At 45.3% G+C, this 22,971-nt stretch overlaps 2 protein-coding genes across 2 annotated transcripts; one reads left to right on the top strand and one right to left on the bottom strand.

Moving 5' to 3' along the window:
- Positions 1 to 2,736: 2,736 nt before the first annotated feature.
- On the bottom strand, positions 2,737 to 6,595 carry CENPL (centromere protein L). Its single transcript, XM_062497465.1, has 4 exons — positions 6,374 to 6,595; positions 6,027 to 6,278; positions 4,524 to 5,066; positions 2,737 to 3,641 (listed from the first exon to the last, which is right to left on the bottom strand). The coding sequence occupies exons 1-4, from the start codon at positions 6,593 to 6,595 to the stop codon at positions 3,570 to 3,572; spliced, it is 1,089 nt and encodes a 362-aa protein (XP_062353449.1). The 3' UTR covers positions 2,737 to 3,569.
- Positions 6,596 to 6,772: 177 nt separating this feature from the next.
- DARS2 (aspartyl-tRNA synthetase 2, mitochondrial) lies at positions 6,773 to 20,566 on the top strand. Its single transcript, XM_062497622.1, has 17 exons — positions 6,773 to 6,836; positions 7,908 to 8,007; positions 8,767 to 8,833; positions 9,101 to 9,202; positions 10,267 to 10,362; positions 10,991 to 11,114; positions 12,190 to 12,236; positions 12,923 to 13,029; positions 13,788 to 13,857; positions 14,415 to 14,594; positions 14,990 to 15,097; positions 16,231 to 16,293; positions 16,456 to 16,608; positions 17,443 to 17,661; positions 18,586 to 18,696; positions 18,916 to 18,991; positions 19,654 to 20,566. Exons 1-17 carry the CDS (start codon positions 6,773 to 6,775, stop codon positions 19,839 to 19,841), a joined length of 1,875 nt encoding a protein of 624 aa, XP_062353606.1. The 3' UTR covers positions 19,842 to 20,566.
- Positions 20,567 to 22,971: the final 2,405 nt, after the last annotated feature.

Raw genomic sequence — 22,971 nt, forward strand, 5'->3', positions numbered from 1 at the left:
GGTGCCACCTTTGCACAGAAGCTTTTCTGTGCACAGAGTATATTTATTTTTTCATTTGATTTGTATCATGTATTTCCTTTGTATCGCTTACAGCGGTGATTCCAGCTTTTTATATACACATCTCTGTGTGTGCATATATATATATATATATATATATATATATATATATATATATATTATATATATGTATATGTGTGACTTGTATTTCGAGCAGCTGGTGGGTTGGGCAGGGCCGTGTCCTGCCAGCTACTGTGGTTCCCACTGTTGTGGTATGATTTGGGGTCTCTTAGAGGGCAGGAGAGCTGTGAGGATAGGTGTCCTGAATATCTTCAGAACTGGAACTCTCATCTCTCTGAATCAGTGAATCAGTGAAGTGCCCAAAAAGGGCGAGAGGAAAAGGATTTCAGACAATGCCTTTTTAATTTACAAAAGTTCAGCTTTTCTCTCCTCTCTCCTGTGTGTGAACCTATCCTGGTTTGAAGGAAAACCAGCGGGAGGAATTAACCCCACACAACTACCTTGTGAGAGATTTCAAGTCGAGTTACAATTCAATAGAAAGATTACAATAAATGCAATGAATAAGAAAGACTGTCTTAAAACCAGTCCTGATTAAATGGTGGTTGCAGTCCTGTTGGAGTAATGGATGAGATCTTGTCAGAAGAGCTGGTGTTGTGGAAAGGCCTGGTCCTTCTCTAGTGGTGGTGGTTGTGGCCAAGTCCCCAGCCCCCAGCTCACAGACCCTCAAAGTCCAGGTAGGAATGTTGAGTCCCTCCCCCTGGGCAAGGGCTTTCCCAATGGAATGATGGAATATTTTGGGGACTCCTTGATGGCCCATTGGCAGACATGACCCCCCCTAGGCTGGGTGTAGTTGTCACTTTGTGTGGACAGGGAGAACACAGCACCCAGCTGGAAGCTGTTACAAAGGACCCACCACTAACAGTTAATCAGGAATAGTGCAGATGGGTGTGGAATACAGTTTGGCTACATCCACACTGGTACTTAGTCCTGCAACCACTGACAGAACCTAAATCCAGCTAGTTCTAGCTCACTTCTAAAAGCCTTTTTCCTCCTGTTGCCTGCTCGGTAGCAGTTCTTGACTGAAGCAGGGTGCAGGTATCACCTGTTAATTCTGGCACCCACTCCTGTTCTTACTGGAAGGGCAGACCCGTAGCCAGCTCCTTACTCCTGAAAAAAAGCTCAGACCAGCCTCACCTCAGCTGCCCTCATGTCTGTGTCTGTAGAATTCCTGACCATCGTGGACAGTGCCCTCTCTTTGGGTGATTTTTGTAGAGCAGGGAAAGGTGTGAGGCTCATTGAAGAGTTTGGAGGGGAAGGGCTGTTTGCTGGCACTGTGAGTAACTGTGGACGAGAGTAACTGGGGGGAGGGCAGGGAAGAACTCAAGACTTAACAGTTCTGTTTGTACTGTATTTTCTATTGAGTATGGAAGAATGGCCTTTTGCACCTCATCTAACTGTGGACCTTACTAAATTTGATTTTGAAAAAGAGGACTGTAAATTCATGAGATGAAAAAGTTCTTTAACTTCACAGTTTGATTCATGTAACTCATGACGACTTTAACGTGCTTGAATATAGTAAAAAATACACTACAGTCATAAACGGGACATTAAAACTTTTAGACTTTTTTAAAAGCCCCTTTCCCCCTAAAGGTCGGTATTCTTGTGTTTACATATGAAGATCATTTGCACCTTTACAAGGAAAACAAGTATTCTGTAAACAAATGTTTACATGTATCATTTATGCTTTTTTCTAGCATGAGTAACTTGTATAAATAGTGCTATCTTAATAAATTTCTTCTACGCTGTTCTTGGTTTGTTCCTTGGGGTTGAAAGTGGGGGGGGGGAATGTTTTTCTGTGGTTTATGTGGACAAAGATGCTGGAGGGGCTTTTTTTTTTTCCAGATAAATCGCAGTAAGAGAGGCTTAAAACTCTGCTGTTTCTTATTACCCTTCACATCACTCAGAACCAGCTTTTTCTGGGAGGAAGCATCTGTACTATCTGGCTAAATCTTATCTCTGCTCACTTAACTGCATTTATCAATGAGGACAGCACAAGGAAGAGGTTAAAAGAGGCTATAAGAATTTAGGCTTCTGGAGATGATTCATACAAATTTGTTGGAAAGAGGAATGGATTTAAAATTTAGCCCTGGATATAACAGTCCTATTTCCAAACCAAATAGAGGTGCCAGTCATTTCCAGACCTTGTACTCCTTTGTCCAGTACTCTCCTGGCTCCAGCTAACAAACTTTGTCTGAGAGATCTCAAAAAAGGAAGTTTAGCACCAGAAGTGATCGTTAAAGTAGCTGCTAAGCTGCCAAGACCTTTAGGAGATCACTTAGCTGCTTGTACCAGGGTAAGTTACAACAGATTTCAACCTTAACATGCAAAAATAATCCATCTTCAACTAGTAAAGAATCTGAAACCAAGTGTGTGTTTCTTTGTTTAACTCTGGAAATAGGTTAGGAACTAGGCATGCAGTTATGTCATGTTAGGTAGTTTTACACTGGGAAAAGAAAGGCAACTTGCATCCCTGTTTAGGAGGAGGTCATAGCACAAACCAGCTCCTAGAGATGCTGCACAAGTGTGAAGCAAGAAACGAGACTTGGAATTTTGCTGCTCAAAGATGCATTTAATAAGTACCAAGTGGTGGTGTGGTGAGGTAAGCTGTAGTTGGAAATGAGCCTCCTGCAAGAATACATTTAGTTAGACATAGGTGGTCTTTCCTTAAGACAGAAAATGGAAAATACTTTCTTTATTTAGTACTATTATACAAAACATCTTAGCAGGTGCTACTTTCTGCTCCTTAACTGTCCCTCTGAACTCCTACCTGCTCCAGAAGGGAGGGATCCAACATCAAATTACAGCACACAGCTCTAACCCTGAGAGGCTCTGGCCCACAGGATTACATCCAAGATTACAGACATCAGGACAAAGCCCAGTAACTCTCAAGCTTATTCACACCTCACTTCCCTATCTATTAACTTGCCTGAGAGGACCAACACTCTAAGTGCCTTGTGTCCAATCTCATGCCCAACTGGAAGATAAATAAACATCATCACCATTACCAAGTACTCTTAACAAGCTAAAAAGGGAGTTAAAAACCTGGAGTTTTCTGTCCTGGATTGTAGAGCATGCACCCTTTACCAGGTGTGCTGAACTTTGCGTTTAGACTAGACCAAGAGTGGAGGTCAAGATCTGTGTAGCTTAGGCTGTCCAGTGAAAACCAACTTTGAAACAACAGAAATACCTGTCAGTACGTTGCATCCAGAATTTGCACTGTGTGTCTCTGAGCTGATATCTGCACATAAATGAAATGAGTGACTGAGAAAACAAAGCTGCTCAGGAAGCTGTCACAAGTTTGCATTGCAGCTCTTCTTCAGGGCCAGATGTCTGCTTGACTTTGCTGTACACAGCATGGAGTTACAGTCTGACTTTAGGCAGCCAGAATGAGATGAAAGAAGACGCTGCAGGAGTGAGTTTCCTGGTGATTTCTCAGCACATATTGTCCAAACAGAAAGCCTTTTTAGTATGAAGAGCTACTGAAATGGCTCTCACTGTATCTGAGAGACTGCAAGTTCAGTCAGTAGCATCAGCACTCCAGGCAGGTATTGGCTGTGTAGAATCTGCAAGAAAGAGAAAAAAGCCTGTCAGAGCAACAACTGCAGCTGCCAGATTTCTGCATCCCGAAGCCCTGGTTGGAAGGAAACTACCACGGGTTCTGTGTGTTTGTTCAGCTGCTCTGTTGTTGCTTTTCAGCTACCTCTACTTTTCCCACACTGATTATACATAACTTGAACTCTATCCCATTATGAAAAGCCATAACTGAATTTACATAACACACATTCCACAAGAGCATCCTTCAGAAAGCCTGCGGTATCTTTGTGTACTTGCCTCCAACAGAAAAACTTGTTTCAGACAGTTTTAAGCTATTACAGATAAAAACAAGCAATGTACTCCTCATCATGGGGCAAACTGGAACAATTGCATTTACACAATGTGCCGAGGCCCATCATAGGATAAATTTAAACAACTGCATCTACACAAACTCAGAAAAAAATACTGTATTGCTTGAAGGATTAACGTTCCCTGGTTTGAAGAATATTAGATATACCTCTGTAGAAAGACCAGCACCTTTATGAAAAGGGTTACTTACACGTGAAGGAGTCTTCTGCTTGTGTCTTAGTAACTACAATACTAGAAAGCTAGTCAATTTTTTTTTAAGGTTGGGATTTTTTTAAGTCCAAAAGGAGATTTTTTTTAACGGCCTAAGACATTTTCCTCTTCATACCACAGCTAATACACCTATTTCTGGCCCCAGGCAAGTAGCTTCTGCTGCAACACAGTAGTAGTAAAATACTGTACTGGCAGCTGCCCCAACTCCAGAGCTAAGTATGACTTATGAGGGTTTAACAATTCCCTGCAGGAAATCATGCAAAACGTGAGACCTTCAGGTACAGCTATTTCATTTGGCCAACATTAGGACAACCTGCTCCTGGGGGCCTCACCTTTACAATCCCATCACAGTGTGCCGAGGCAACCCCTGTGGAAACCTTCACGAGCTTCGCAGCTGACAAGTGAATCTTGAAGTGCCTGTGGAAATGGGCATAAAGGCAATCCATGAAGATATCCACCTCCCTTTGGGTGATCTCTCCTGGCGTTTTTTGCACCGTGTCCCACAGAGCTTTGGCATCCTCTGGGTGGATGGCATATGAAATATCCAGGGGCTGGGACAGGCGGGGCATGGAGAAGACGAGTTCCACAGCAGAGGCAGCTCTGTCCAGCTTGCAGCCAGCCCACATGGCCACCATCCAGCTGAGGTTCAGGGGGCTGATGGCCAGGCGGCGGAAGCAGCAGTCAAAAGTCTTCTGGAACCAGCTTCCAACCAAGGACGTGTATCTCTCGGCCCCGTGGGTCAGGAACAGGGGCAGGCAGGTGAAGTTCTCTGGCATATTCTCAGAAAGGTCATCTCCAAACATGGAGCAGAACCAGCCCGACCACACCAGCTTGTCTTCAGAGTTCCTGGAGGAAGCTTTTGACCTCGAAGAGAGCTGGGTTGGGGAGAAGAAGCATTTCAATGCTGCAGAGAACAAGTATAGCTTTTTTGTTTCTTCACTGGCTAAAAACAGATTTTGATTTAAAGTTTTAAATTTTTGGTAGAAGGGTTTTTTTGTTTGTTTTTTTTTTTCCCCTCAGGACCCTGCGTGCGATGCTGTTTTCTGTCAAACACATAGTTATTCAGTCTATCCATCACATCCCTAAAGTTGAATGCAATTCTGTTGAAAACAGCAGAAAAAGTGCTTTTAAATTCCTTAAAAACAGTCCTGAGATCTGAGTTTATGCTGCTAAACTCCTACGGTACATCCTACAACCATTGCCACAATGAACTTGACATTTCAGTTGCACATTTCACTTGAGGCAAAGCATTTCAGAAATACTAATTAGACCAGACTCTGGCCAGGAAGTGGGATTATGCCAGCTTTATCCAGGAAGATAAATAAGCCATCCAAGTCCTGGCAGTAAATTGACTGCCGAACCAAAACATCAGACAGAAATTACTCTGTATAGTCGTACTCTGATGCTGTTAAAAAGTTGAACTCAAGCATGCTATTTAGTGCATGCTTTACTTAGGGGATCACAGAATCAATTAGGCTGAAAAAGACCTCAAAGGTCATCAAATCTCCAGCCTGTAACTAAACACCACCCTATCATTAGACCAGGGTTTTAACCGTGTTAAAATTCAGTCCTTCCTTGAACACCTCCAGGGATGGCAACTCCACCATCTTCCAGTCCCAATGTCTAATCATCCTATCTGTGACGAAATTCTTCCTAATGTCCAAACTAAACCTTCCCCTGGCACACCTTAAGATTACGAATGTTCTGTTCCAGTTAAAGACAGACAAGATTCAATTTAATTAAATCAGAGTGGATGCTCCAGTACGGCTAGGGTTTAATTTCAGGCTTTTCTTTCAAGGCAGAGCGTTCGACCACAGCAAGAACAGCTCCCTCACCTGAACGAGGAGGGCGGCCTGGTCCAGCTCGCTGCCCCGGAGCTCGGCAAGGCTGGACAGGGCCACCTTGATGTCCAGCTCGACGCCCACCTCCACCGCCAGCCCCTTCTGCTTCTCGGCGGCGACGAAGGCGCTCAGCAGCCGCGAGTAGTCCCTGAGGCGGCCGCGGCAGAAACCGTACAGGGGGGTCACGCTGTACAGCGTCCAGGCTTTGTGTAGCAGGAACGCTGTTTTCTGCGGATCCGCGTTCTCCTAGGGGGAAACAAAGCCGAAGGGATAAGGTCGAAGCCCGCGCTTCAACGCGGCTGAGGGGACGGGGAGGGGACGGCGAGGCGGCCCCGCCGTACCTGAGAGCACGGCGTCGGCACGATGAGGCGGCCCCTGGGGCTGATGCCGAGGCGGCCGTGACTCCGTCCGAAGGGCAGAGCTCGGGAGAGCTGCCTGAGGCTGGGCAGGGTCCGCACCGCGCCGTCCTCCGGCGCCTCCTCCGCCATGGCGGCCGCGGCCCGCCGGCGCCGTTCGAACATGGCTCCCGTCGGCCCCCGCGCGGGGCCGCGCCCCGCCGCCATCTTTGAGGCGGACGGGCCGGGGGGGGGGGGGGGGGGGGGCGAGGGGGGAAACGGAAACGTTGGCAGCCGAGGCGGTTTATTACCTTTTCCCCCTCCGGAGTTCTTATTTTTCACTTCCCGCGGGCTTGTGGCGCTCCTGCCACGTTTCTGGCGGAGGGGCGGCTGCTTCCCCCGGGCATGGCGCTCCCCCGGCTGCTGGTGCGGGCGCTGCACCGGGCTGCCGCTGCCGGCGCGGCTCCAGGTGAGGAGCGCTGCTCTCACCCCCTCCAGGTTTGGGCTCCTTTTCTCCTGGGGTACAGGCCGGGGTAGTCCACGCAGTCGATTCACATCATGTTTGCGGGAAGTTATTTGCCCTGTATCGCTTTATGAAGTGTCTTGTCTAAAATCTCTTAATTCCAAAGACTGCGATGAAGGTAGTAAGATCGGCTCATAGAGTTATTTCTGTGTGTCCGGGTAATGGTATCCTTCGGGCTTCTCCTCGCAAGCCGAAGCTCTGTGAATGGTGTGCTTGGTTCTATAACTTGGGCAGTGACTACAGGCACTCGGGGGTGTCTGCAGACCTTTCTGTACCCGTGGCTCAGGCCTTTTCCCAGTTGTTTCAGGCAGGATTTTTGTCCGATTTTTGCCTGCATGGTGGATTTGGTGTCCTCCGTGTGCGTTTAATTCCTGGTTTATTAAGCCTTGTTCTGCCACCAGGAGCTGCGCTTGGCAGGACGAGGGGAATAATGGTTTTGAACTGAAGGAGGGCAGGTTTGGGTTGGATATTGGAAGAAGTTCTTGCCCGTGAGGGTGCTGAGGTCCTGGCACAGATGATGAGAGAAGCTGTGGCTGCCCCATCCCTGGAGATGTCCAAGGCCGGGCTGGATGGGACTCTGAACAGCCTGGCGTAGTGGAAAGTGTCCCTGCCCATGGCAGGAGCTGGAAGGACATGAGCTTTAAGGTCCTTGATTCTATTCAATGATTCTAGATTTAGATGTGGCATTGTCAGCGTGCCTCAGGATTGATCTGTGACCTTTGCTTCTCTTGCTCCTGCAATTTGCAGGGCAACAGTTTGCAGCTAGGCTGTGTTCAAGTGTCTTTATGAAAAGTTTTAACTGAGAAACATAAATAATCCCTGTTTAAAATACATTTGGGCTAGCTTCATTTCATGTTTATGATTTAGTATCTCAGTGCAGATCTATATATCAAGTAACTTCTCTGTACCTGTATAAATTGTATTGGGAGGGAAAACTATTATTTATTCTGTCTCATCTGGAAAAGCAATAAGAGGTTTTATATATATATATATATATTTTTTTTTTTTTAATTTAAGACTTCAATAGTTTTGTGACTCGGACCAACACGTGTGGAGAGCTGCGTTCTGCTCATGTGGGACAGAAGGTGACCTTGTATGGATGGGTTCAATATCAAAGGTAAGTGCAAACCATAGTAAAAATGGAGATGATTATTTGTCAGACCAAGTCTAAGGTGTATTTCATCCAGCATTGCTCTCCGGGGATGGTCTGCATTGGGTTTTTTTGGTTTTAGGAGGTCCTGAGCAATCTTTGAGCAACTGTAGCTGGAGACCCAGGAAAAGGAGTTAGGATTATTGGAATGTGATCGCAGTGATCTTGTTTTTCAAGACACCAGAGCATGTCACATTGGGCAGTTTTTTGATGGACAAAGCACAATGGCATCTGTCCCTGCTGCAGCTTGAAGCAATCAAGATTTATTGTTCTGGCAGTGTGGATTGTTTATGTGGAACTTTTTATGGGACAAGTGTTCCCCTTCTTGACTTATGATTGGATTTCGTTGTTGTTTTTATTCCACGTGCATTTTAGTTTTATTGCTCATTTAATTATTTTTACCTGAATGGTGTTTCCCAGCAGGAAAATTCACATGTCCATGTCCAGAATCCCTGCTCTGTGTGCATGAAAGCTCACGTTAAAGCCCTGCCTCTTCTGGTTATTTGCATGTTGTCTGGGGCTGGTCACAAAGTGAAATAAATTGTTCAGGTTAGCTTCAGGTGTGGGAAAAGTGTCTATAAGTCAGTACTTGGAAGTGCTTTGGGATGAGTTGCCAGGTACTGAAAGTGTAGCCAGTTGCCATATGCTTTTAAAAAGTAGAAACTGCTGAATTTGTGAAAAAAAACAAACAAACCTGTTTTTCCTTTTGTGCTTTTCATGGATCAGACAAGGCCTGTTTCTGGTTTTGAGAGATTTCCAGGGACTGACCCAGGTCATCATTCCTCAGGATGAGGTAAGTGCTACCTAAACACGAGTCTGTGTTTTTTATTTTTCCTTTGGTAGCTTGGCTTCAGCAGCCACAGAGAGAAGGAAGGACTTTGTCAAACTGAGTGCTCTGACTCACAAGTAGATTGAAGTGTCAGAGCCTTGACCTGACACTGCAACAGAAACGTCAGTGCTGTTTCCCTTGCCTTAAGAATGATTTTGAATTGAAGTGCTTGGCTACAGTGCCTTTGTTTTGTTCTTTGAATTTCTGTGAGGCTTTGTCCTCTCCCTGCAGGCACATTCCCACGTGAAGGAGCTGCTGTCCAACGCCCCAGTAGAGTCTGTGGTGAGAGTGACTGGGACAGTGTCCCCTCGGCCCCTGGGGCAGGAGAATCCGGTGAGGATGGGGTGGGGGGGGCTCTCAGGGCTTGTATTCCTTGAAGGAAACAACCCTGGATGGTGGGCTGTGGTGTCAGAACATTGCTGTGGGTTCTGGTTGTGTGGCAGCCCATCTTCAGATAGTGTGAGCTAAAATAAATGCTGTGTCAGATAGCAGGAGGATCTCAAAGCACATTACCCACAAATTAAACTGGATCCCAGCCCTTGGCAAGGATAATGCTGGCTTTTTCAGGCTTTCAGAGTGTGGTGGGAATCTCTTTTGCTTGAAAATAAATAATTGTCATTTCAAGTTCCACATCATGTGGTGACCTGGATATTGGTTTTGCTGGTCTCCTTGTATAGGAAACAGGGTTTGAATAATTTTCTAGTGTTCTGCATTCCTCAGCTGTCATTGTATTCAGCTGTAGATTGATCTTTCAGGATTGTGCATGTAACTGGCAGGCCTAAAAATAGGACTGTATTTATGATCATAACTCCTTTTTGCTCTGTTTTGTAGATGTCCACTTAAAATCCAGGCTTCAAGCAGTGCCTTTTTCTTTTATTCATTTCTTGTTTTGTGGGGAGGTTGTGTGTCCTTTCCCCTGGTAAATAGCAAGAGTCCTGCAGGATCAAGTGAACTTTGCTGTGCCTCAGTGCTACATGAAGGGAGCTGCCTGCCCTCCCTTGGGACAGAGTCAAAAGAAGACCAGTACTGAGAACTGGTGTTTAGAGCTGGAAGTTCTGAGAAGTTCCTCATAATTTGCCTTTTCTGACTCATAATGAAGGGCTGCTGCTGCTCATGCTCACTGAAACCTCCACTGTGGTTTTGCTGAGGCTAATGTGTTTAGAGACCAATGTGCTTTTGGGAAAGAAGCTGCCATCTTTGGTGAGGTGACTTGTGTTTCTCTGAACAGAAGGGAAATCTGGGAGAAATCTGTCCTTGGGATAAGCTCTCTGATTTATGCACTGTGTTAGAAGACAGGGAGAGTAATCACATTGCTTCTTTGTTTCTCTTTGACCATCTGTGAATTACCTTTGACCAACTGTTTTGAGTTTAATTTTTTTCTTGCTTTTTTCTTCTAGAAAATGCCAACAGGGGATATTGAAGTGAAGGCAGAGACTGCAGAGATCCTAAACTCCTGCAAGAAGCTGCCTTTCGAAATCAAGGATTTTATCAAGGTGTCTTTATTTTTCTTTTCTTTTTCTTATCAAAGTAGTGGTTTTTCATTAAATTGGGAATTTGCCCAGGGTAATGGCAGAACATCTGAGAGTTGAGTCTGGTTCTCCCCACTTCACTTGGGAGGAAGGATAGTATTTAAAACAGGACTGCTGTTTGTTTGCTGGGAGGATTTATTTCCAATTAGAGCTAAGCAGAAAACAGGGCTTGAATGATTCCAGATTTCTGGAGGAACTGATGGTAGAGGAAAGAGTGAAAGAAATGGGCCTATTTGGTGTTTTTTGAGTGTGAAATAAGGCTGTTTTATTTGACTCCGGGAATCACAGAATGGTTTGGCTTGGAAGGAACCTTTAAGATCATCTTGTTCCAAACCCCCTGCCATTGATAGGGATGCCACCCACTGCACCAGGTTGCTCAGAGTTTCATCCAACCTGGCCTTGAACGCTTCCAGGGATGGGAACTTTTGCGGGCGGTTTGGATTTTTATTTCAAGTGATCGCCGTATTTGCGTAGGCTGTGGGTAACGGGCGCGCTGTGGTGACAGAACACCATCCCTTTTTAGCTTCTCCCTTTTTCACTGCACATGCAATTTGAATTGTGTCTCTTGATGCTGCTTCTCTCTCCTCCCCAGAAGTCAGAGGCCCTGCGGATGCAGTATCGGTACCTGGACCTGCGCAGCTCCCGGCTGCAGTCCAACCTGCGGCTGAGGTCTCGCGTGGTCATGAGGATGCGCGAGTATCTCTGCAATCTCCACGGTGAGGGGCTGCTTGCAGTGATGCCTGAAGAGGCTACCCAGAAGCCAGTGGTGAAGGAGCAAAGTAGGGATTTATTGAAAGCCCTTCAAAGGATTCACCTTGGGCAGTGCAAGAGCCCGGCTGTGGCTCCACCCAAGATGGATCCTGGTCACGAGTTTTCACACTTGTATAAGTTTTGGTCCATTTCCATATTTGGGTTAATTGTCAAATTCCAGCTCCAGGTTCTGCAGTCCCATCTTCCCAGATTGCTCTCCTCAATTCCCTGCTGGTTGCACTTTTTGGGGCTGAAGCTGCAGCGGTGTCCTTGGTTGTGGGGCTGGAAAAGGATTGTTTTGTGTGACTGAGCTGTGAGGAGAACTTGCTGACGCTTTATATGAAGTTCAGAGTTGCACACTAATGCAGTACAGAATCTGGGAAATATGAAAGCTAAAGCTTAGGGCATAATTTCCCCCTTCAGGCATTGGGAGGACAGGATGCAACAAACATTTCAGTTCTCACTGCTGCTTTTTCCTAGTGCTGGCAGAGATTCCTAGTCAACTTGCTACTCCAAACTGGTCTCAATAAGGATATGTGTGCTTGTGGTAGAGTCTTCGGTGGGATGTTGTCAGGTGTGAAGAACAAAGTGTATTGAAATCTCTTGGCATGGTCTTGGAAATCCAGTTGTTTCAAATTAGCTGTTTCCAATGAGGAAAGACTCTAAGCAGGTAGTTGCTCTCTTTTGGTCACCCAGTTGAGGCATGTTGAAGGGATGGATTTTGTTGAGGGCTATTGCTTCTCTTAAAATCAGGAAGTGCTCTTAGGAAAATCAGTGCCTGGTTCAGAATAGATAGAGAATTAACACATTTTCAGCATATTTGGAGTCATTTGTCATCAACAGTTCTGGCAGGACATCAGAGTAGCTCAGAGCCTTTAGATCTGTCATTACAGGAATAATTATTAGAAGTAGTAAAGTGTGTTGGTTTTGGAGAGGCTCCATGGTGTGCCGGATGACCTATTTTGCTGACTAACCCTACTCTAGCCTACTCTGTCATGTTAGTTCTCCCTCCTCTCAGCATATTCTGTGTTTGTTTCCCAGGGTTCGTGGATGTAGAAACTCCAACTCTGTTTAAAAGAACCCCAGGGGTATGTATGTGATGCTTTTTGGCCTCCTGTTGTTGCACAGTCAAGGCTGAATCATTTCCAGTTGCCACTCAGCCTTCGTTGCTTTTCCCTGGCTAAATAACAGCTTCTGGAACTTCTGATATCATCCACAGATCCTTAAAAAGTAGAGGGAGAGATGATAATTTCTGTCCTAGTTTTGAACCTTTGAACTAAATAAGCTTCTGCCTTGTAGATCACATGTTGAATGCAAGTCTGTCCTGGGATTATGAACCCAAAAACTTTGAAGCATTGTCTTTTCAGCATTTATCTCTTAACTAATAGGTTATTGTAGAGGTCATACTCAAGTAAATTTAATTTCTGATCTTACATTCCTTTCTTTCACTTCAAAAATAGTCAGAGAGAAGAGAGCTGTAGCTGAGGAATTGTTGATGCAGCTAACCTGGAGTTCTTGCATTTAAACCCCCAGTCTTGGATGGTCTGTTATGCATTAGTCTCTCAGAGAAGAAGGTAGAGAATTCTCCTTTGGAATATTTTGGACCAAGTTGGTTAACAAATGTTAAGTGTCAAGTACAAACAGCCATTTCCTCACAGGTGGGATTTCATAATGGGGAAAATAGGTCCTTTCCTCATGCACTTCCAGTGTTTGGTCTGTCAGGAATTGGGGCCACTTACTTGCTGAACTCTGTAAATTTTCTTTCTAATGCCAGGGAGCCAAAGAGTTCCTTGTGCCTTCGAGGGAAGCTGGCAAGTTCTACTCTCTGCCACAGAGTCCTCAGCAGTTCAAGCAGCTCCTCATGGTTGGAGGCCTGGACAGGTAAGTGTTTCTTGGACTCCTGTTCTCTGCGTGTCCTGTCTAGGGTTTGATTACTTTATCTGTGAAGTTCTAGAAACTTCCCCGAAAAAAACTTTATGCCAAGGATTTGTGTCTTGAAGAGGGATCCTCAGATACTTGGGACTTTATATTGTAGTCAGATGAAATGTATCCTTCTGCAGAGCTGCAGTCTTTACTGCTGTGTTAAATGTAAACCTGATGTGAAGCAGAGCCTGCCTGAAGGGCAGAACATCTAATGTGTGATAAAAGCAGCTCCAGGAGTAACCCACACAACTAACTGAGGTGAAGCTGGGCAGCTGAGCATACCTGAGACAAGGAAAAAAGCATGTCAGGGTGCCCAAGTGCAAAGCTTTTAATTGGGCTTGCTTCTCCAAATCAAGTGGATGGACAGGGAGACAGACAACTGTTCACACGGTGAACTGCAGGCCAGGTCTTGTCTGAGAGTTTTGGAGAGCCCTGGAGTGGAGTGGAAGGTGAAGTAAAGAGTTGAGTGTGCTGCCCTTGGGGGACAGCTCAGCTGGCAGTCTCCATGTGCCTCTGGAGGATACGGCTGGAGATGGATACGGCTGCTGATAGAGTTCCTTCCACTCAAAATTCCATTCTTTTGAAGGGGATGGGAGCAAAGATCATCTGCTGTGGGAACAGAACATTCTCTGGTTTGCTTCATTTTTCCTTACCTTTTGTATGATCAGTTCTACGGCCGCAGCTCAGTTCAGGATACTTTAAATTGCTCACTGCAGGTACTTCCAGGTCGCTCGCTGCTACCGGGATGAGGGTTCACGGCCTGACAGGCAGCCAGAATTCACCCAGGTAAGCAGCCCCTGCTGCCTTGCTCCCTGCTCCTCAACCCAGATGGCTCATAGCTGTTTTCCCTTCTGGAGGCTTCGTCTGTGCTAGTCTGGTGCTGCTGGGGAAGTACAGAGCTGTTTGGTGTGTGTTTCACCAGCACAGCCCTTGGAAGTTGGTGTGGGATGACTGCATGGTTCCTGTCCTTGGCTGGCTGCAGTGCCCCAGGTGCAGATGTGGGAGTTTCGTTGCAGCAGTGATTTTACTTTGATGATGCATTCTCCTCCTGTCTTGCTAGGTCAGACATCCCATTCCTCAGCCTTGAAATCCCAGGCTGAGTTAGCCTGGTTCACTCAAGGTTGTGTCCTTGTCATTGTTACCTCATTCACTCTCTGAGGAGGCTGTTGCCTGAGTCATCAGCCTGGAGGATGATCCTAAGCACATTCCCAGCCTAATGCAGTCGTGCTGTGATGTCATTTTGTGTGTTGTTCCTTGTTTTGCTGGCTTTGTACTCACAAGTAGCAGCGTGAAAGCACAACCTGTAGCTAATGTGGAATTCCCCCCTTATTCTCTGTTTTAAGATAGATATAGAGATGTCGTTTGTAGATCAAGCTGGGATCCAGAGGCTCATAGAAGGCCTTCTGCAACATTCCTGGCCTGAGGAAAAAAGCTCCATTATGACTCCTTTCCCTTCCATGACATATGAGGAAGCACTGGCTGAGTATGGGACTGATAAGCCAGACACTCGCTTTGGGATGAAGGTGAGGGTTTGCCCATTGGAAACTTGCAGCTTTTCCCCTCAGTTAGTCTTTTAATAACCTTTGGATCATGGATACATGGTTGGCTGCAGTTTTGAGTGCTGTAAGTTACCCAGGGTGCCTGTCCCATTGTTGCTGCTTTGTGCAGTCTGCTGAAGAAGAGAGGATTTGATCAGTTGTCTGTGGAAAATGTATGTTCTAATAAAACTTTTGAAAAATGTTTTTTTTTAGAAGTTTATTTTAGAAGTGATGTAGCATTAGGGAGCAATGCATCTTGACTGTTTCAAGTGCAAAAGCTCCTAAAAGGGAATAGTGTTGAAGGTGTTAAGACAGGTGCAGGAATTTTTGCTTTGTATTGCTACTAGCAGTGCTTTTACCTGTGCTCTCTCCTTTGTCAGATCGTGGATATCAGTGATGTTTTACGAGGATCAAACATTCACTTTGTGCAGAATGCCCTCAGTTACCCACATGGCTCCATCAGAGCCATTTGTATCCCTCAGGGAGTGGTAAGTGATGCTCTTACATCTGTTTATGGCTTATGTGGAATAAATAAAATGCCAGTTTGAATTCCTTTGTTGATATGGAAATGTTCCTTGCTATTACTGGTGTTTCTTAAGGGAATTTGGGATTGGTTGTAATCCATGTCAGCTTGGGCTGAGTGGTGTAGGAATGATATGGCAACAGGAAGAATATTTTATCCTTAGGAAGAGGAGGAAAGCAATAGAGCTACGAGATCCCATGAGGATAGGGAACCCTCTTGGGGTTTCACCTTGCTTTTCATCACCTTTTTGATGTGCATCTCAATGATGAATTGTGCCTGGTGATGGGAGATTGAAATAGGGCTGGGCATGGCACAGCTCTGGGACAGGCAGAGAAGGGTCAGGTGGTTCCATGTCCTTCTGTTTGCTTTTAGCTGCATCCAGCTAACACTGACACTAAAATTTGTGTCTTGTAATGAGAATGTCATGGACCAAATCCAAGGCTGACAATAGATGTGGAAGACTTTAGACACAGCCCTGCATTTTGGCAAGGAAACAGATTTAATTCTGGCTGTAGACATCTTTGTAGTATGGAAAAATCAAATCCTCTAAATAATGAGTTGTATTTGGGGAACAGGGCTTTGTGGCCATGGTTTCCCTTGGGATTTCCTTTCATTCCTTTTATAGAGTGCAAGTTAGTGGCTTCTTACGAGAGGGGACAGAGGTGTTTGAGCAACACAAAAGTGGCATCTATCTTGGTGCAAGTCCTCATTTACTGCATGGTTTGCATGCAGGAGTCAGCCCAGTTGTTTTTCCTCTGTCCTTCCTCCAGTTTGAGCTCTGCATTCCCCAATCACAGTGTGATGGTGTAACCTCGTTTCTGCAGGCTGCAGGCAGTGGTTTGACCCTGCTGACCAGATAGATTTATCTGTGAGAGGAGGGGAAAAACGTAGATCTAGAGGGGTCTCTTCCTGAAAGGAGCCCTCAGAGCAGACACCCAGCCCAGTGCTAAGGACCCTGGCCTGTTCCACAGCCCTCATAAGAATTTAAGCTAGAAACAAAAGAATTGAGAAGTTGGAACCAGCTTATTCAGTAGATTTGATATCTAGTCAAGTTTTCCAAGCTGATCTTTGCTGTGTCTTCTCTTTTTCTTTCCCCAGAGGCATCTTACAAATAAAGACTTGGAGTCATTGAAAGAGTCTGCAAAATCCCAGTTTAACCAGGTGAGACAGGAACTTTCCTGAGGCTTTGGGAAGGGTGAGTGACAAGGTGTGATAAAGGCAGAGGAAGAGCAGTTTTAAATAGCCGAGTCAGAGCCTGGGCATGGGATGCTTCAAGGCGAGAGGGGGCAGCACTGCACTGAACATACCCTTCCCTTTCTCCAGGAAATCATGGAAATTATCCGCAGACCTGATGGGAGCTTGAAGTCTCTGCTTACCAAGTTCCTTGGTGAGAAGGAGCAGTCAAAGCTTATCCAAGCTCTGAACATGCAGGAGGATGACGTGGTGCTGCTGGCAGCTGGAGGACACAAGCAAGTGGTAGGAGGCATTTCTTGGGTGGCTCTGTGAGCTGAATGTTGCTGATAATGGTTTTGATGTTATCTGGCCTTAGTCTGATTCTTCTTATTATTAAAATAGGTCATCGTGTAATTTTCTGTTTCTCTGGAACAGCAGCTATAGCAACAGCAAATAAAGCATGAAATGTACCTATTATTTTTATGGCCCCCAGTCAAATTCTGGGCAGGGCTTGTAACTGAAATGAAGGCTGAAATATAAAAATTGCTGCAACAAATCAGTGCCTTCTTTTCTCTTAACTTCATTTTTAAAGCATCAAACAGATTGGAAAATGAGGTCAACTAGGTAATTGTGTCTCCCATAACTGCATGACTTCTTAGCAGCAGTGGTGGGAGATTCTATCCCTACCCTCTCTCTGTTCTTGCCAGCAGATGCTGTCTTCCAAGCATTGTTTTATTGTAAGGTGTCACACTTTGCTCAGTAGCAAAGTGAAAATGTTTTGTTGTATTCTCTTCTGTGCCTCTGTTTCTCTGTCTGCAAAGTGTGGATCTTACACATGCTCCCTCAGTAAATCTACATGTGTGGAGCTGGAGGTTAGTCTAAGCAAGTTCTGAAAATGAAATAGCTGGAAAAACATGGCCTTTCAAGCTCCTTACTTGTCCAGCTCCTTAATACCTTGTCAAGCCCTGGTGCTGCTGATGCCTTGGCAGGAAGGTGATACGTTTCAGGATATGAGGCAAAAGTGTTCAAGGCAACAAAGCATTACAGCTGGTGCTGTCTGTGGTACTTCCTTTATGGAATACTCCTTCTCTGATGGTGAAATCACCCTGTCTCATGTCTCTCCCTTCTCTGTTGCAGTGCTCTGCATTAGGAGCCCTGCGGTTGTTGAGTGCCGACCTCCTGGAGGCAGCTGGGCTGGCACTCCGTGACCCCACAGCCTTTCATTTCCTCTGGGTGGTGGATTTCCCCCTTTTCCTCCCCAAGGCTGAGAATCCCACTGAACTGGAATCTGCTCATCACCCTTTCACTGCCCCTCATCCTTCGGATGCCAGCCTCCTGTATTCTGATCCCACAAAGGTAACCAACTTCATGCCTGCCATGCTGGCTCTTTTACAGCTGCTCCCATGGAAAATCAGGCAAGCAGCAGCTGGCTTTAGTGTAAAAAGATATATTGTTTCATGGGACTGACAGCACAAGGAAGATGTAGATCTCTTGGAATGAGTCCAGAGGAGGCTGCTAAGATGATCAAAGGGTTGGAGCACTTCTACTATGAACAAAGGCTGAAGGAGCTGAGGTTGTTTGTCCTGGAGAAGAGAAGGCTCAGGAGCAAAATTAGAGTCCTTTCCAGTGCCCAAAGAGGCTACAAGAGAGCTGGAGAGGGACATTTTGCAGGGCCAAGCAGTGACAGGACAAGGGGAAATGTTTTTAAACTGAAAGAGGATAGACTTTGATTGTTATTAGGAAAAAAATCTTCCCTGCCAGGCCCTGGCACGGATTGCCAAGAGCAGCTGTGGCTCACCCATCCCTGGCAATGTTAAAAGACAGGCTGGATGGGGCTTGGGGGCATCCTGGGATAGTGGAAGGTGTCCTTGCCCATGGCAGAGGGTTGGAAGCAGAGGATCTTTAAGGTCCCTGCCAGCCCAAACCATTGTGTGATTCTGTGATCTTGTCCACGTACATGTCTGGAAGAGATGGCTTCCTGATTACTGCAGGTAGCAAGTATTCACATGTGCCCCAGCAAAAGGAGCTTATAGGAAACAGAAATTTTACATTCTGACCCATCAAGGTTTGGTTAACTTTTCAAAAGGATTTGTTCTCCTCTCACATTAGTCAGAGGCAGTCCAGCAGGACTGGTACCTGAATTGCAATGTACCCCTGAGAGAGGAGTTCTACAGAGTTCCATGGCTTCATTCCCAGTGTCTTTGCTGTCTCTGTGCAGGTTGTTCTTAGGTGCAGTTGTGGCCCAGCCTCACCAAGGTGCCTGTCCCTGTCTCTCTGCAGGTCCGTAGCCAGCACTACGACCTTGTGCTGAATGGCAGTGAGGTTGGAGGTGGCTCCATCAGAATTCACAGTGCAGAACAACAGCGTTTTGTGCTGGAGAAAGTGCTGAAGGTAACACCTACAGATGCCTCTAACGCTCTCTTGGAGATTTAAAAGCACTAATTAGTTGAAATATTAGTTGCATATTGTGAAAGAGACACTCATGTGCTTCTCACTTAGAGACATAACTCCTAGCCCTGAGCAATGGATGATTTCATTGTACCTTCATCTTGTGATGCTAATAAGAAGAGCATTGCTTGTCCAATGTCACCTCTTAATATAATTTTGCAGGAGGATTCTGAGGTGCTTTCCCATCTGATTGAGGCTTTGGAATTTGGAGCTCCACCTCATGGAGGAATTGCTTTAGGTAAGTGACCTGTAGCTCTGCAGGTGCAGGTATGTCTCACTTCCCTTCTTCCTCACCAGTTTTACTCATTAATTCAGAAAATGTCAGGGTCTGATTTTTTCCCTAGAACAATGCAAGTTTGTGGTTTAAAGAAAGAGGGGGAAAAAATCCAACCAACCAACAACACCCTCCCTACACCCACCAAAATAAAAAAAGCCTACAAAAAACAAAGGTATTTTAACCTGTGGTCTTCCAGTTTGGCTTTCTTCCGTCCAGTTACCCACAGGCTTTTGTTCCTCTTGCATTCTTCTTAGCAGTTGTAATCCTTCCAAACTGCTTGATGCAGAGCTCTGAGCTGTAAAGCAGAGCCCTGCCAGTGTTCTGCCATTCAGCTGCCCAGGTTTTGTTCTGCTGTGTTTGCTGTCTGTGTCCTGCAGCCCTTAATGTGTTACAGAACTTCCTGCAATATTGAAAAGCTTTATTTTGGTAGACATTTCTGCTCTCGAGGCAAATCTGTTTCTCTGCTACCAGCTAAGATTAATATTTTTTCTCCCTTATTTGTTTGACTCTTTTTCTTCAAGCTCAGTGATATTACCTCCTCAATCTTTCTGATTTTTCTGACTCAGGGGAGGTAATAAAGAACCATAACTCAAGTGTTTCAGTGATTTGTTTTCTGCTTGTAGGACTTGACAGGCTGATCTCTCTCATTGTTGACGCTCCAAGTATCCGGGACGTCATTGCCTTTCCAAAATCCTTCAGGGGACGAGACCTGATGGGCAATGCTCCAGACTGTGTCACTCCAGAAGAACTAGAGCCTTATCACATTCAGGTTTCCTGGCCTCTTGAAGAAAAAGAGGCAAAGAAAAACTGACTTTGCGCCAGTGATGTAAACTGATCTGATCAACCAGAGGTGGTTACAGCTCCTAAAGGCCGGGATTCAGTCCAGAAAGTATCAGCTCTTGTGGCAGGGTGGGGGACAGTCCAACTCCACTGTACTGTGGCACTTTCAGGATGGAGTGGGAAGGAGATAAGGGCTCTTCCTGATGGGAATTCGCCTTTGGGACGTAATAGGAAGGACATGCAAAAAGCCAATAGAAAAGACCATAATTTTATCATAGGATACTGAGACTGTTTGCTTTAGGGTGTTATATTGGAGGGAAGATGGGATCTGGTTTTCCCAACCCTCAGTTTTTACATGTCCCTTGTAAAGTACTCCTCCTCTCATCTGGAGGAGATAGCTTCCCTGGCCGGAATTAAATAATGATCCTCATTAAATCATGTCAGCTGAGCACTGTGACAGTAAAAGTGCTGGACCAGGAGCTCTGCACACTGCACAGCCAAACTTCAGTGCAGCCAGCAACTGATCTCCTGTTGGAGGATACCAGATCATGCAAGACTTTGCCAAAGGAAGTTCACGCTCAGCTGTGTTTTCCTTCAGAGGAAAGGGAGAGAAGCATCAACAATGTTTGCAACAGTTGTCTCTGTAATACTTGTCAAAGAGGTGTTGATCTGCCTTTGGGGCCTGTGGTCCTGGTGCTTTCAGCACAGTCATTCAGGAGTTTGTATGTTTATAAATAAAGTTTACCTGGCTGTGTGGTTTTGCCCGAGTGTAGCTTTGGACTTTACCACAGCAAACTGCCAGTTTGGCTTTGTGACCCCTGGTCCCCTCCAGGAGATAACAAGAAATCCATGGGAGCACAGCTTAGTTCTCAGTCTTCTGTGAGCTCTTCCCCTGCAAATCTGCAGTGGTGAGCAAGGCAGCAGCAGTTTCCTCCCAGGGAACTGTTCATTCCTATCCCACACCGGAACATCCACAGAACAGTGCAGGGGTGACTGTTGTGAGGAGAGGTGAGGGTGAAGATACCAAGGAAAAGTTTCCTTGGTCGAGGTGAGAAGGTGGTACAAAAGAAGAAAAGGGAGAGCTGTGTCCCAGCTGGGAAGGACAGCAAGAGGCACATGCCAGGGGAAGTGCTGGAGGACAGAAGGAAGACTTGTCTGGGTTCTTGTCTGGGCTGATAATGAGCTTCTGGCAGAGGACCTGTCCTGCAGATTGTCGGATCCTGCTCTGCTCCAAGGGTTAGCCACTATTTCAGTCTCATGCATGGTGGTGTTCACAGTTGTTTTCTACATACTGAACTGTCCTGCTGATAAGAATCAGTAATGCAGGCACCTCTTCTCCTTAAGGGTGGTTTTTAGGTTTTTTTTTTAGTACCATCCATAGAAAGTGACATTAGAGCTGACTTGCTGCTGCTTTGCAGATTATAACATGGTGGAGTGACACCTGTAAAAGAAAAACATTTTCTTTGCTTTTGGCATGATTGTTATTTTCAGTCTCAGAGCTGGTTAAATATTATTTTAAACAAAACAGAACAACCTTGGATTTGTATTCACATTCATTTTAGCCAAACATTGAATTCCTTAATTTTTTCCTCATATTGGCTGTTCATTCCTTCTAATGAAATCAATTTATCTGTAGTGAAACTTTTTCTTTGAGTAGAAGCTGTCAGTAATGGAGTGAGGATCAGTTTTCAGAGAGAAGCTGACCTGAAAAATGTTTCCCTAAGCAGATCCATGGTAAACTTCATGTTCTTTGTAGGTCACGTCTGAAGATGTTCTGTGATTTTAAAAGCAATTATTTCATTTTTGTTGTTTTTGAAGGGAGGAGAATCACCCTGGAGCAGTTATACCAGATATTTTTGTTCTCCTGACTTGTCAGTGGTGATACAAAATACAGCCACTGCAGGCTATGTGTCATATTCAGACTGCTGGTTTAGAGGATGCTGGATTTTCTGATTTAGTTTCTTTACTGGTAGTGTGATTAGGATTTGCATGGAATTTGCTTGAGGATCATCTGTGTTCCCAAAGCAGGGATGTCATAGGCTTGTTTGAAATCATGGAATATAGGAAGGAAGTTACTCTCAAAAGTTCTTCACTTCCCCCAGGCTATTATTTATAGTAACTGTAAACAAAATGTGCTGAACTTTGTTTTTTAATTGTGAAATCAGGAATAGTGTATCACTTGCTTAGCACCTGCTTGCAAAGGCAAATGCTGTTTACCTCTGATGAGTCCCAAATTAGGATTATCAAGTGTTCAGGGGGAAGCTCTGGGAGGCTTAGGCAGAAATGTAACCCTGCCTGGAACATTCTTTTTGAGAGCACTTGTTAAAACATGTGAGTGAGCTGTCTCCCAGCCATGCACGTCCCTCTTGTGCAAGCAGCTTTGGGTGCTGCTTGTTTACCCACTGCTAGATGAGGGACTCAATGCAGTCAGAAATAAAAACTGCAACAAAACACCTTGTCTGAGCTGCTGCTGTCCTGCCACAATGAGGTTAAATGTGAAAAGGTGTGTCCCAAATTCAGGCAGGCCATTTGTGATAGGATTGGTGAATGAAGGTGGCTTTCAAGTTGAGTGTGAGCTTGCCAAGGTTGTGTCAGTGTTGCCACAGGGAAGGTTTTGTTTTATAGAGCATTGTGTCAGATTTTGCTTGGTTTTGTGAAAGCCAAATCTACAGAAAGTCCCTGAAAACCACAATCCACTTGGTACATTTTGCTGCATATTTTGGTGGGAGCAGAAGTAGACAGGTATTACAAAGAAATCCATGGAAATCAGGGCTGGTCGTATTGCAGACCAGTATCTCCTGCTTGCTGGAGAAAAGGTGCTGGCCTGTGATCCTGAAAAAAGATGTTGAAACCATTGCTTCAGCAGAATGTTCATCAAAAACACCTCCTGCAAATAATCCAGACTGCAAACTTTCAGAAACCCCTCATTGCTCCTGCTCTTTGCTATTTGCCCTGGGTCAGACAAACCTGTGAAGAAACGCTGCTCCATCAGCTGTGCTTGAAGATGCCAAATCTGGGCTCCTCTGTTAAGAGTTATTCTTTAGGTAAGAATGTGAGGCTGAATGTTCTCTGGCATGATCCTCTCCACTCCAGAGAACTTCATGCCTGGCACAGATGGGATGGGAAGATCAGGGTGGGCAATAGCATTGTACGAGGAGTGC

The sequence above is a fragment of the Cinclus cinclus genome, chromosome 8 (assembly GCF_963662255.1).
Source record: "Cinclus cinclus chromosome 8, bCinCin1.1, whole genome shotgun sequence".
NCBI classification, from domain to species: Eukaryota; Metazoa; Chordata; class Aves; order Passeriformes; family Cinclidae; genus Cinclus; species Cinclus cinclus.

Bases quoted from the DNA above. Each gene is read 5' to 3' on its own strand.
- CENPL (XM_062497465.1), bottom strand. From the start codon at position 6,595: ATGGCGGCGGGGCGCGGCCCCGCGCGGGGGCCGACGGGAGCCATGTTC. The intron at 6,279-6,373 runs GTACGGCGGGGC...GTTTCCCCCTAG, and splicing joins TGCCGACGCCGTGCTCTCAG to GAGAACGCGGATCCGCAGAA. The intron at 5,067-6,026 runs GTGAGGGAGCTG...TCCCCAACCCAG, and splicing joins AGGCCGCCCTCCTCGTTCAG to CTCTCTTCGAGGTCAAAAGC.
- DARS2 (XM_062497622.1), top strand. From the start codon at position 6,773: ATGGCGCTCCCCCGGCTGCTGGTGCGGGCGCTGCACCGGGCTGCCGCT. The intron at 12,237-12,922 runs GTATGTATGTGA...TTCTAATGCCAG, and splicing joins TGTTTAAAAGAACCCCAGGG to GGAGCCAAAGAGTTCCTTGT. The intron at 16,609-17,442 runs GTAGGAGGCATT...TCTCTGTTGCAG, and splicing joins CTGGAGGACACAAGCAAGTG to TGCTCTGCATTAGGAGCCCT.